Source organism: Borostomias antarcticus, assembly GCF_949987555.1.
Source record: "Borostomias antarcticus genome assembly, contig: scaffold_164, whole genome shotgun sequence".
In the NCBI taxonomy this organism is placed as follows: domain Eukaryota; kingdom Metazoa; phylum Chordata; class Actinopteri; order Stomiiformes; family Stomiidae; genus Borostomias; species Borostomias antarcticus.
Window position 1 is genome coordinate 185189 of NW_028176529.1, and position 14068 is coordinate 199256.

The following is a 14068-nucleotide window of genomic DNA, read 5'->3' on the forward strand; positions in this document are numbered from 1 at the left end:
CAGACCCTTCTTGCTTCCATTCTCCAACCGGTGGGTCACGGGTTGAGGGTCAAAGGGTAGATCCCTGTATCGGTCACTGTGACTTCCTGTTCCGCACCTGGACCACTTCCCTCCTGTCCTTCAGGAAGTTTCCGAAGGCCGGCTCCTCCTTGCTTTCCTCCGTCACTAGAGAGGAATCATGGGAAATGGAGTGAGAACAAGAATCAGGTCAAACCAATGACTACAGACCTAAACGACTTCTATTTAATTGAAATGTGCCTATTTCAAATAAATAAAGTATCAGCGTTTCTATTTTTAAACTTGCCATTAAAACACAGAAACGTTTCTTAAGTGATGCACAAACTCGTCCAGCTGGATACACACACACTCCGGACCGAGCCCAGCCTCATGGACCACACACACACACACACACACACACACACACACACACGTGTCACTTCCTCTCACCCGTGTGGTCGATGTCGTCCGTGTCGCTGTCTACTTCCTCCTCCACGTCGTCAGGGTTACCGCGCATAAAGATGAGGTCGCTGGGGCCCGCCACCTCAGCGCTTTCTGGGGACACGTGACGGCACACGCCATGTCAACACGCATGTTTCACACACACACACGCCATGTCAACACACGTTTCACACACACACGCCATGTCAACACGCATGTTTAGCACACACACGCCATGTCAACACGCATGTTTAGCACACACACGCCATGTCAACACGCATGTTTCACACACACACCATGTCAACACACGTTTCACACACACACCATGTCAACACACGTTTCACACACACACCATGTCAACATGCATGTTTTACACAGCTGTCACACACGCACGCTCACACACACACGCATCCTCACACACACACACGCTCTCACACACGCACCGGTCTGTGTTGTGGTCTGCATGGAGACTGCTCCCATGTCCTTCTGTAGTCTGTCCAGCTGCTCCTGCTGCTTCCTGTTCTGGGCATCAGCCTGAAACACGCAACACAACCCTTTATACACACACACACACACACACACACACACACCAAGTATTGCACTGCGAGGAGACACTCACCAACTCTTTATGAAGCCTCTCGTACTCCGGCCGATACTCCCTGTGTGAAATACAAGACTCTAAATATCACCCCAGCATGGCTCAATAGAATGTGTGTGTGTGTGTGTGTGTGTGTGTGTGTGTGTGTGTGTGTGAGCGCTCTCCTACTCACGTCTCGTACTCGTGGGCGGCGTCTGCTACCTGCACAAAGAACTCGTCCAATCCGCTGCCAGTGACTGCAGACACGCCCACAACCTGCAGGCGGAACACACCCACAGGGCCAATCAGAACAGTGGGCGTGACCTCCGACCTCCACAACAGAACGGTTCTCCAGCTACCAAACCCCCAACCCTGAAAAAGTCTCGCTCCCTCGTTTCCTGTCACACACACTCCTCTCTTGGCCCCACACTGCTCACACACACACACACACACACACCCACCCACCCCCACACCCACACACACCCGCAGGTTGGTGTAGAACTCGTCCAGCACCAGGCTCATGGAGCGGGTCAGGTTGCTCACGTAGGAGGTCTCCTGGTTCAGCGCGTCCTGGAACACCTCGAAGTCCTGCATCCACTCCACCGCAAAGCTGTGATCGATTATGTCTGTCTGGAGAGAGAGCACAGCTGCCTGGAGAGAGCGCACATCCCACGCCAGCGCCGGTACCACACACACGGGCTCTGGGCCTCCGTCTGTCTAGAGCAGCCTCTAACACAAGCAGCACACCGTCTCAAGGGTTCCTCCTCTACTGACCTTGTTCATGGCGATGATGAAGGGCAGCTTGGTCTTGTAGAGAATACTGAGGAACAGACAGAGACAAACAAGGTTTCCCGGTCAATCCAATATTTCACTTTGTGTAATAGAAGAATACATGAAAGTTTCACAGTTTGAGTGAAATAAAGAGCTTGTTCAGTTGACGCGGACCTGCAGGCGTAGAGCATGTTGGACATGAAGGTGACGGGGTTGACGCTGCGCGACGTGTCCATCACATAGATCACCACGCAGGGGAAGGACGAGGCCTGCAGGGGGACACACATCCGGACAGGGCACCACATGGGTCACTACACCCAGAGCCACCTGCTCACCCCAGCACAAAGAGGAGGAGCTGCTACTAATCCTGACACAGGGTTGGTCACACTGATGCTATCAGGATATTCAATGATGTTATAATATCATTATGCTCTCTCTCACACACACACACACACACACACACACACACACACACACACACACACACACACACACACACACACACACGCACACACGCACACACACGCGCACACACACACACACACACACACACACACGCACACACACACACAAACTCACCAGGGCTTCAGTGATGATGGTTCCAGAGGCCGACCAGGTGAAAACCTCTATCTGTCCCGGAGTGTCAATCAGCACATACCTGTCACCAGGTGTCAAAGGTCAACACAGATACAAACAGGAAGTCACACCACACAGGAAGCTGAACTAACACGAGAGGATGACTCAAGAGAGACCTCAGCCAGAGTCATAATGCATCTTCTAATAAGATAACGAAAAAGACTTACTGGTGATTGTGTTGTTTATTCTCGATGAACTTCATGACCTGAGGAGGTGAACATGATGGTGACTCATCTCCACTCTCAGCAGGTGAACCATGATGGTGACTCATCTCACACACTCAGCAGGTGCTTTCAGAAACAGTAAAGCTCTATGGCGACACCTACTGGACAACTGATGAAACTAACACGATGGCATACAGTACATCCAACAATGATGTACAAATACAGAGAGGCATCTTTCTGAAACAGCGCCATGCAGCCCCACCTAGCTAGCTCTGTATTAGCTCTGTTCACTAGCTAGCTCTGTATTAGCTCTGTTCACTAGCTAGCTCTGTATTAGCTCTGTTCACTAGCTAGCTCTGTATTAGCTCTGTTCACTAGCTAGCTCTGTATTAGCTGTGTTCACTAGCTAGCTCTGTATTAGCTCTGTTCACTAGCTAGCTCTGTATTAGCTCTGTTCACTAGCTAGCTCTGTATTAGCTCTGTTCACTAGCTAGCTCTGTATTAGCTGTTCACTAGCTAGCTCTGTATTAGCTCTGTTCACTAGCTAGCTCTGTATTAGCTGTTCACTAGCTAGCTCTGTATTAGCCCTGTTCACTAGCTAGCTCTGTATTAGCTCTGTTCACTAGCTAGCTCTGTTCACTAGCTAGCTAGCTGTATTAGCTCTGTTCACTAGCTAGCTCTGTATTAGCTCTGTTCACTAGCTAGCTCTGTATTAGCTCTGTATTAGCTCTGTTCACTAGCTAGCTCTGTATTAGCCCTGTTCACTAGCTAGCTCTGTATTAGCTCTGTTCACTAGCTAGCTCTGTATTAGCCCTGTTCACTAGCTAGCTCTGTATTAGCTCTGTTCACTAGCTAGCTCTGTATTAGCCCTGTTCACTAGCTAGCTCTGTATTAGCCCTGTTCACTAGCTAGCTCTGTATTAGCTCTGTTCACTAGCTAGCTCTGTATTAGCTCTGTTCACTAGCTAGCTCTGTATTAGCTCTGTTCACTAGCTAGCTCTGTATTAGCCCTGTTCACTAGCTAGCTCTGTATTAGCTCTGTTCACTAGCTAGCTGTATTAGCTGTTCACTAGCTAGCTCTGTATTAGCTGTTCACTAGCTAGCTCTGTATTAGCCCTGTTCACTAGCTAGCTCTGTATTAGCTCTGTTCACTAGCTAGCTGTATTAGCTGTTCACTAGCTAGCTCTGTATTAGCTCTGTTCACTAGCTAGCTCTGTATTAGCCCTGTTCACTAGCTAGCTCTGTATTAGCTGTTCACTAGCTAGCTCTGTATTAGCCCTGTTCACTAGCTAGCTCTGTATTAGCTCTGTTCACTAGCTAGCTCTGTATTAGCTGTTCACTAGCTAGCTCTGTATTAGCCCTGTTCACTAGCTAGCTCTGTATTAGCTCTGTTCACTAGCTAGCTCTGTATTAGCCCTGTTCACTAGCTAGCTCTGTATTAGCTGTTCACTAGCTAGCTCTGTATTAGCTCTGTTCACTAGCTAGCTCTGTATTAGCCCTGTTCACTAGCTAGCTCTGTATTAGCTGTTCACTAGCTAGCTCTGTATTAGCTCTGTTCACTAGCTAGCTCTGTATTAGCCCTGTTCACTAGCTAGCTCTGTATTAGCTGTTCACTAGCTAGCTCTGTATTAGCTCTGTTCACTAGCTAGCTCTGTATTAGCCCTGTTCACTAGCTAGCTCTGTATTAGCCCTGTTCACTAGCTAGCTCTGTATTAGCTGTTCACTAGCTAGCTCTGTATTAGCCCTGTTCACTAGCTAGCTCTGTATTAGCCCTGTTCACTAGCTAGCTCTGTATTAGCTGTTCACTAGCTAGCTCTGTATTAGCTCTGTTCACTAGCTAGCTCTGTATTAGCTGTTCACTAGCTAGCTCTGTATTAGCCCTGTTCACTAGCTAGCTCTGTATTAGCTCTGTTCACTAGCTAGCTCTGTATTAGCCCTGTTCACTAGCTAGCTCTGTATTAGTCCTGTTCACTAGCTAGCTCTGTATTAGCTCTGTTCACTAGCTAGCTCTGTATTAGCCCTGTTCACTAGCTAGCTCTGTATTAGCTCTGTTCACTAGCTAGCTCTGTATTAGCCCTGTTCACTAGCTAGCTCTGTATTAGCTCTGTTCACTAGCTAGCTCTGTATTAGCCCTGTTCACTAGCTAGCTCTGTATTAGCTCTGTTCACTAGCTAGCTCTGTATTAGCCCTGTTCACTAGCTAGCTCTGTATTAGCTCTGTTCACTAGCTAGCTCTGTATTAGCTCTGTTCACTAGCTAGCTCTGTATTAGCCCTGTTCACTAGCTAGCTCTGTATTAGCCCTGTTCACTAGCTAGCTCTGTATTAGCTTGTTCACTAGCTAGCTGTATTAGCCCTGTTCACTAGCTAGCTCTGTATTAGCTCTGTATTAGCTAGCTCTGTATTAGCTCTGTTCACTAGTTCAGGTTACCTGATCAAAGCGGGTAGCAAACAGGTTGAGGGAGGTGACGATCCCTCCGTTGGGCCCGAGGCCGTACTGCTTCATCACCTCTTTATAGTTGACCGTGTCACGGATATCTGAGGAGGGACAGCGGGACACAGAACAAGGCTCTGGTTCCATGTAGCGATGATGACGGTATTATTTACCCCGACATCAGTCAGGTCATTTCTACATCAACAGTTCACCTGCCAACTCCACGCAGCAAACCTGGCTGGACTAATTGAATGCCCTGGACTAATTGAATGCCCTGGACTAATTGAATGCCCTGGACTAATTGAATGCCAGATCATGGTAATGGACTGATAAGAGAGGGGGTCTTTTGTAAGTGAGGGTGTGGTTGTGAGGGTGTGGTTGTGAGGGCCAGACGCTCTGCCTGTGTATGTGATGAACTACAGAGATCATGGGCTTGTACAGATAAGCTTTCCTTGTTGACTCCCTCTGAGCTGCCCTCGAGACATGGCATAAGAGTTCTGATTAAATTAAATTAGCACTAGTTGTCTGAACAGTACAGCATCCGAGCATACAGGCTTGTGTGTGTTATGGTTATTTAAAAACTGAGCAGCTTACTGTAGTTACCCTAGTTATCAGGGCAGGGTAGTTACCCTAGTGAGCAGGGCAGGGTAGTTACCCTAGTTAGCAGGGCAGGGTAGTTACCCTAGTTAGCAGGGCAGGGTAGTTACCCTAGTAAGCAGGGCAGGGTAGTTACCCTAGTTATCAGGGCAGGGTAGTTACCCTAGTGAGCAGGGCAGGGTAGTTACCCTAGTGAGCAGGGCAGGGTAGTTACCCTAGTTAGCAGGGCAGGGTAGTTACCCTAGTTATCAGGGCAGGGTAGTTACCCTAGTGAGCAGGGCAGGTCTAGTTAGCAGGGCAGGGTAGTTACCCTAGTGAGCAGGGTAGTTACCCTAGTGAGCAGGGCAGGGTAGTTACCCTAGTTATCAGGGCAGGTCTAGTTAGCAGGGCAGGGTAGTTACCCTAGTGAGCAGGGTAGGGTAGTTACCCTAGTGAGCAGGGCAGGGTAGTTACCCTAGTGAGCAGGGCAGGGTAGTTACCCTAGTGAGCAGGGCAGGGTAGTTACCCTAGTGGGCAGGGCAGGGTAGTTACCCTAGTGAGCAGGGCAGGGTAGTTACCCTAGTGAGCAGGGCAGGGTAGTTACCCTAGTGAGCAGGGCAGGGTCGTTACCCTAGTTAGCAGGGCAGGGTAGTTAGCAGGGCAGGGTAGTTATCAGGGCAGGGTAGTTACCCTAGTTAACAGGGCAGGGTAGTTACCCTAGTTAACAGGGCAGGGTCGTTACCCTAGTTAACAGGGCAGGGTAGTTACCCTAGTTAGCAGGGCAGGGTAGTTAGCAGGGCAGGGTAGTTATCAGGGCAGGGTAGTTACCCTAGTTAACAGGGCAGGGTAGTTACCCTAGTCAGCAGGGCAGGGTAGTTAGCAGGGCAGGGTAGTTACCCTAGTGAGCAGGGCAGGGTAGTTACCCTAGTTATCAGGGCAGGGTAGTTACCCTAGTGAGCAGGGCAGGGTAGTTACCCTAGTTATCAGGGCAGGGTAGTTACCCTAGTTCAGGGCAGGGCAGGGTAGTTATCAGGGCAGGTCTTACCGATGTTGGCTGGGAAGGGGACTTCATGCACCGCAGGGTCCAGGTTGATCAGGTAGGGGGGAGATCTCTGGGCGTGAAGATGCGCGGTGAGACGCTGGGAGAGAGAATAGAAGAGAATAGAAGAGAATAGAAGTGAATAGAAGTGAATAGAAGAGAATAGAAGTGAATAGAAGTGAATAGAAGTGAATAAATATAAGGTTTATTTCGCCATACAGTATATAACCAGTACAGATATGTAGTATCTATATTTATTATATAACCAGTCCAGACTGCTCATTGGATGGCATGGTGTTTACATGCTGAGCCAGTAGGTAGGGAGACCTGATCAACATGTTAGTGATAAATCATGTAGCCTAATGTGGCTAACCGGCAAGCTAACATTAGAACTAGCTAGAATAGCTAACTATCTACCTGAACAAAGGTGGTTTTCCCGGAGCCCGCCATGCCCAGCACGATGAGACACACGGGCTTCTGTAGCTGTGACTGGGCCGGGCTGGCCTCTCCTCCTCCTCCATCGCTGGTTGTGTTTCCCTCTGAAGCTGCTGCATCACCGGTGCTCCCAGACGCGGTCGCCATGTTGGTCGCGGATGTTTGCAATGGTCGTAAAGGAGAGGAGGTTGTCGTAAAGGATAGGAGCTTGTCGTAAAGGATAGGAGCTTGTCGTAAAGGATAGGAGCTTGTCGCGAAGTGAACTAGCTCAGGTGTAGTTCCTCTAGGTGCCGGTAGATGGCGCCAGAGTCCTGTATTAGAATAATACTAAAATTATTATTATTATATAAAACATTATTCCAATATTGACCGGAAGACGGTTGGATCCGGTTGGAGAGGTGGATTCGGTTGGTTATGAGAGGTGTTACGTTTTTTAATTTGTTGATAAATTATTGCATAAAGATGTAATAAATAGGTCATAAATAAACTTTTGAACACTGAAAGGCCTTAATTCAACACCTTCCATCTACTTCTCACCTACAGTAGATGTTCTAATGCCTGGGCTGTCTAATGGACGCACATTCAGAGGATTACCGTGTGTGTGTGTGTGTGTGTGTGTGTGTGTGTGTGTGTGTGTGTGTGTGTGTGCGTGTGTGTGTGTAAGTCAGAGAGAGTTCGTTGACGTGTCAGGCTCTAATCCACATTAAGCCCAGGGTTGAGAGAGAATATATCCATTAGTGAGGCCTACTCTACTGTACAGCCTGAAGAAGGAAGCTACACGCTAGCAGGCGCCATCAGGACGGCTCAACGCGACCCCAACAGGACCCAACACTGAGCCCCTCCCTGTGAGACCCTCCCTGTGAGACCCTCCCTGGTCATTACGCCCTCATGAACACTAGCCTCATATGCACTGCATGGTTCATTGTACGTCCCTGTGTACTCATGTATTTAGATCTGAAGGGCACTAAAAGTGCAACATTCTACAAATAAGTCTCCTAACAAAGATATTCTCATGTAAATCATACTGTAGTGACCGACTGGTTTTCTAAAAAGGACAGAAGCCGGACACCTCTAATGGACCAACTCATCAATGAAGAAAACCATCCTTTTTGTTCTACAGTCATGTTTTTTTTTATTGGTATTTCTCCATATTATTTTACAATGACGGTCAGAGTCTGTAAAGACAGGTGTGTGAGCATGAGAGAGAGAGAGAGAGAGAGAGAGAGAGAGAGAGAGAGAGAGAGAGAGAGAGAGAGAGAGAGAGAGAGTGAGAGAGAGAGAGAGAGAGAGAGAGAGAGAGAGTGGCACTATCGCAGAGAAGAAGAGACGTTTCTCCCCCAGGGCCTGTCCTGTGAGCTGAGCATGCGGTTGCCATGTTAGATATGTTGATCTTTCTTGATTATTCATCATAAAATGCTGTTTATTCCTATCAGCTGATTGGTCATGCATAACACACTTACAAGCTTCTAAACCAATAGGAGTCAGACTTCAGTCGGACGTGCCCAAGTAATTCACGTTTGGGTCATTGTTTTTGTTCACACACTCACAACCTTCTTCTCTCAAAGTTCTAGATCCCTCTGCCCATCGAGTGTGTGTGGAGATGCCCCAAAGCATGCTGGTCACTCATACTAATGCCCAGAGCATGCTGGTCACTCATACTAATGCCCAGAGCATGCTGGTCACTCATACTAATGCCCAGTGCATGCTGGTCACTCATACTAATGCCCAGAGCATGCTGGTCACTCATACTAATGCTGAAGCACACTAGGGGCAAGTCTGTCTTCACATCATCAACAGTGTTCTCTGGCTGAGCTGCAGATATAAATACTTGTTGTTACTTTTGTACATTGTTCAGGTGGCTAGTAGTGGAAGTAGTACAGTAGTACTAGTAGTAATGCAGACAAGGAGGTCGTGGGGTTAAAGGTGAAAGGGCACAGAGATAAGATCCATTTTGTTTTTTGTTTTTTTCTGCTTGAGCATCATCACATCCGCACCTGAATGAGAGCTGTAGTGTGTTGATCTGAATGAGAGCTGTAGTGTGTTGATCTGAATGAGAGTTGTAGTGTGTTGATCTGAATGAGAGCTGGAGTGAGTTGATCTGAATGAGAGTTGTAGTGTGTTGATCTGAATGAGAGTGTGTTGATCTGAATGAGAGCTGTAGTGTGTAGATCTGAATGAGAGCTGTAGTGTGTAGATCTGAATGAGAGCTGTAGTGTGTAGATCTGAATGAGAGTTGTAGTGTGTTGATCTGAATGAGAGCTGTAGTGTGTAGATCTGAATGAGAGTTGTAGTGTGTTGATCTGAATGAGAGTTGTAGTGTGTTGATCTGAATGAGAGCTGTAGTGTGTTGATCTGAATGAGAGCTGTAGTGTGTTGATCTGAATGAGAGTTGTAGTGTGTTCTGTTCTACATGGACAACAGTGAAACACTGACATGGGAACGGACTACAGCAGAGGAGAAGCACTCCTGCAATCAATGTGTCTGAACAAGATGTAAATACACTTCATATCACACATAATAAATACATAAATAAAAAAAGACAGGATGAATGAGAAACAATGGGAGAGACAGTCCAGAGAGAGAGAGGGGGGGGCAGGAGAGCTAAAGCCATCAGAGAAGCTCTATATACAACCTCTGGACAGAGAGATGGAGGAGGAGGAGGAGGAGGAGGAGGAGGGCATCATTCACCAGGACTAGAATACAAGACCAAAACACAGAAGGACATTTACCACAGGGGGGGGAGGGGGGGGGGAGCAGAAGGGTGGTCTGATATGTGTGTGTGTGTGTGTGCAAACCTACTGAGTAAGTACCATGATAAAGCATGTCTGCCCCCCCAATCACATCCCTTCCCCTACTAGGCTGGGGGGCTGAGGGCAGGGGGGCATGGGCGTGGTGGGGGGGGGGGGGGGCTGGGGGGCAGGGTGGAGGGGGAGGGGTCTGGGTCTGAGGTAAAGGGGGAGGGGTCTGAGGTAAAGGGGGAGGCGTGCGTCTCGGTAGGCGCTTAGCCACTGCCCAGCATCTTTGTGGCGCGCTGATTGGCTTCATCAATCCTGGTCTTGTTGGAGTCAGCCTATAGGAAGGAAGGGGAGTGTCAGCGGGTGACATCACACATATGAACGAGACGTAAACAGGGTAGGATTGGGTAGTAAAAAAAAAGGTCACACTTTACAATAAGGGTCACAAAAACATTAGTTAACTGTTAACTATCGCTTATTTAGGGTTAGGTTACTAATGTTAATTAATACCTTAGTTAAGGTTATGGTTAGGGTTAGGTGAGTTAACCTTAGTTAACATAAATAACATTAGTAAATGGTTAATAGAGACATTAGTTAACTGTTACTTAATGCTTAATAATGCATTAACTAATGCTTATTAATGTACCCTTATTGTAAAGTGTCACCAAAAAAAAAACTGTCACAAAAGTCACATTCAGCTAACTAGCTCAAAAGAGTTATGAACTGAGGATGGCCCTACTGTGTGTACTGTACTGTAGGTCTGTAGTATGTATCCTTGTCCATCTATACACCATATAGAGAGAATGCCTCCTCAAGATAGAAAAGGTCCTTTTTGTCCCCTGGGGCTCTCCGTCCATACCTTGTCCATGATCCTGTCAATCTGGCGGTTCTGCGTGTCGATCTCCTGACCCATGTCCAGGGCCATGTGACGCAGGTTCCCGATGATCCCGCCCACCTGCTCCAGGTTCTCATCCATCTCGTTCTCCCGGGCATCATCCGTTACCCTGGAAACACACCGAGAGGGAGTGGGAGGGGCTAAGAATGGAGCAGTGTAACAGTACTCTCTCTCTCTCACACACACACACACACACACACTCACACACACACACACACACACACACTCACCTGCGGATGAAGCCCCCGCTGATGGCCATCTGCTCCCGCTCGTCCATCACGCGCGCCCCCGGCTGGCTGTTCACCACCCCGTCCGTGTTACTGCCCCACGCCTGACCCCCCCCCTTAATCCTGCACAGGGAGAGGCACCGTCAGCGTGTGTGTGAGTGTGTGTGTGTGTGTGTGTGTGTGCGTGTGTCTTTGCAGTATGAGAGATGTGTCTTTAACATGTAATTACAGGTGTGTATCATGTGTGGGAGTTATACGTTTGTTTGTTTGTGTGTGTGTGTGTGTGTGTGTGTGTATCTCAATTAAAAAATATACATTTTCCATAAGGTTATGATAGAACAAAGCAGTAACGAGCATAAGGTCATGCAACCTAAAGCCACATGCCAACTGTGTTCCAATCACAAGCATGCAGATCAGATCTATCAAATTGATCCGTTGTCATGATCAATTCCATCCTAGTGTGACTATGTTAGTGTCTGTGAGAGAGAGAGAGGGGTGCGTTGACCCCTCGCTCTACCACGGCTCTTTTAAACACACATGACTCGACGTATAGACAAGCGGTAGCAACACGAATGCACACAGACAGACAGACAGACAGACAGACAGACAGACAGACAGACAGATAGACAGACAGACAGACAGACAGACAGACAGACAGACAGACAGACAGACAGACAGACAGACAGACAGACAGACAGACAGATAGTATCAGCACAGGTAAACATCCAGACATGGACACACAGGGAGGACATTTAGCACACAGAGACAGAGACAGAGACAGAGACAGAGACAGAGACAGAGACAGAGACAGAGACAGAGACAGAGACAGAGACAGAGACAGACAGAGACAGAGACAGAGACAGAGACAGAGACAGAGACACAAGGCGGCAGGGCTGAAACACAAGTCCTCCCCTCCCTCACATGACTGGAAGAGAACCCAGCGGTTAGAGAACATGCAGAACCCCAATGAGGACTACGGTTAGAGAACATGCAGAACCCCAGTGAGGACTACGGTTAGAGAACATGCAGAACCCCAGTGAGGACTACGGTTAGAGAACATGCAGAACCCAGTGAGAACCGGGGTCATTCAGCCAGCGTCCCAGCCCTGCGCTGTTAGTGGGTAGAGAGCGTTACAGAAAACACGACTAACATCATAACTACAGGACAATATGAAGACACAGAAACATGATGTTGATGATAAACATGATCTCTTCAACATCCAGACAGTCGGGAGGTTGAGGCCCAAACATGAGCAGGAGGCCATGGTTTGTCTGATCGGGGGGGCGGGGTTATACTGTACGTTACTGTACGTTATAGAGGGAGTGAGACGTTGCAGGAGGTCAAGTCTGACTTTGATTTCACAGGTCAGAACAGGTCAGTACACAGGTCAGTACGGTCAGTAGAGGTCAGTAGAGGTCAGTTCAGGTCAGTAGAGGTCAGTTCAGGTCAGTAGAGGTCAGTGCAGGTCAGTAGAGGTCAGTTCAGGTCAGTAGAGGTCAGTACAGGTCAGTAGAGGTCAGTAGAGGTCAGTACAGGTCAGTTCAGGTCAGTAGAGGTCAGTGCAGGTCAGTAGAGGTCAGTTCAGGTCAGTAGAGGTCAGTAGAGGTCAGTAGAGGTCAGTACAGGTCAGTACAGGTCAGTAGAGGTCAGTAGAGGTGAGTACAGGTCAGTAGAGGTCAGTAGAGGTCAGTAGAGGTGAGTACAGGTCAGTAGAGGTCAGTGCAGGTCAGTATAGGTCAGTACAGGTCAGTAGAGGTCAGTAGAGGTCAGTAGAGGTCAGTTCAGGTCAGTTCAGGTCAGTTCAGGTCAGTAGAGGTCAGTAGAGGTCAGTACAGGTCAGTAGAGGTCAGTTCAGGTCAGTATAGGTCAGTAGAGGTCAGTTCAGGTCAGTAGAGGTCAGTAGAGGTCAGTACAGGTCAGTAAAGGTCAGTACAGGTCAGTACAGGTCAGTACAGGTCAGTAGAGGTCAGTAAAGGTCAGTACAGGTCAGTACAGGTCAGTAGAGGTCAGTACAGGTCAGTAAAGGTCAGTACAGGTCAGTAGAGGTCAGTACAGGTCAGTAGAGGTCAGTACAGGTCAGTACAGCCGCTGGTTGGTTCATTTGTTTGCATACAGAATAAACTAGTAGAAAGATCAACTCAAGTGGTCGATTTCTTCTGATCAACCATTTTGATATTAAGACCAAGACGTGACCTCTGAGTTAAACAAGCTTTTATACAGAAAATAAACTCAACAACCCACAATGCCTCACTTCCTCTGTAAATCCTTGTTGACAAACACGTTCACCATACACATCAAATGAGGCACTTCCAAGCAGCCATTCGTCCAAGTGTTCAGGTTCTATGCGCGTTCAGGTTGGAGAGAGAAGGTGTTTAACACCGGTCCAGGTCGGCCTGGGAACACAGACATGAGGATGTAACGTGTTTAACGTCTAGCAGACTGAAAATGACCGTGGGAGACAATGAAAAGAGCAACCTGGAATCCACTGAAGAGGGTGTCTGGAAGTGGTCTGAATGCTCATTTAGACACACACACACACACATAGACACACACACACACAGAGAGACACACACACACACAAACACAGGCGTGTACACCCACACACTTTGTGAAACTCAAGGCAAGTGTGGTGCCTCTACCAGGGTCAGAGTTCACCATGCTAGTTCACATGCTGAAGCAGGCAGAAGGTCGAAGGTCGACCGGGCCGGAGCTCCACCTACTTGTCACAGGGACATGCACACAGACCACAGAACTGGCCTAGATTGTTCAAATTTTTCTCAGCATCCTTCATATCCTTATTGATCTGCTCCATCCCCTCCTCGATCCGCTCCAGTTGTTCTGGTCAGCCCCACATGTCCCCCCCACAGAGACGGAAAAGAGGGGGGGAAGCAAGGGGGGGGGGGGGGGGGCAGAGGAGGAGAGACAAAAAGAGACATTGACTGAGACAAGAGAGACAAGACGTGAGACAGCAGACAGAGACACACAGGCGGGCGACGCCCAGGCGGTACCTACTTCGCCACGCACGGGCAAATCAGGACACAACATTGTCCTACATCATTTAAATTTCTCTCCGCCTCCTTGAGGTCCTGGTTGACCTTGTTCATGCCCTCCTCCACCCGCTCCAGTTGCTCTGGTCAGACAGAAA

At 48.3% G+C, this 14068-nt stretch overlaps 2 protein-coding genes across 2 annotated transcripts in view; both read right to left on the reverse strand.

The window, feature by feature from the left end:
• Nucleotides 1-7213, reverse strand: gpn1 (GPN-loop GTPase 1; the record flags this gene model as incomplete). The annotated part of the gene is made up of 13 exons (XM_084462362.1): nucleotides 1-165; nucleotides 448-552; nucleotides 882-972; nucleotides 1058-1097; nucleotides 1209-1291; nucleotides 1499-1645; nucleotides 1790-1835; nucleotides 1961-2055; nucleotides 2366-2444; nucleotides 2590-2627; nucleotides 5014-5120; nucleotides 6638-6731; nucleotides 7049-7213. 13 exons carry the CDS (start codon nucleotides 7211-7213, stop codon nucleotides 74-76), a joined length of 1182 nt encoding a protein of 393 aa, XP_084318488.1. The 3' UTR covers nucleotides 1-73.
• Nucleotides 7214-10067: 2854 nt separating this feature from the next.
• The window catches only part of snap25b (synaptosome associated protein 25b), a gene marked incomplete at both ends in the record, with an annotated part of 5349 nt that continues 1348 nt past the window's right edge, over nucleotides 10068-14068 (reverse strand). The window contains 4 exons of the mRNA XM_084462370.1: nucleotides 10068-10136; nucleotides 10661-10805; nucleotides 10927-11046; nucleotides 13644-13761. Of these exons, the coding sequence (XP_084318496.1) occupies nucleotides 10068-10136; nucleotides 10661-10805; nucleotides 10927-11046; nucleotides 13644-13761 (452 nt within the window). The remainder of the gene's footprint in view (nucleotides 10137-10660; nucleotides 10806-10926; nucleotides 11047-13643; nucleotides 13762-14068) is intronic.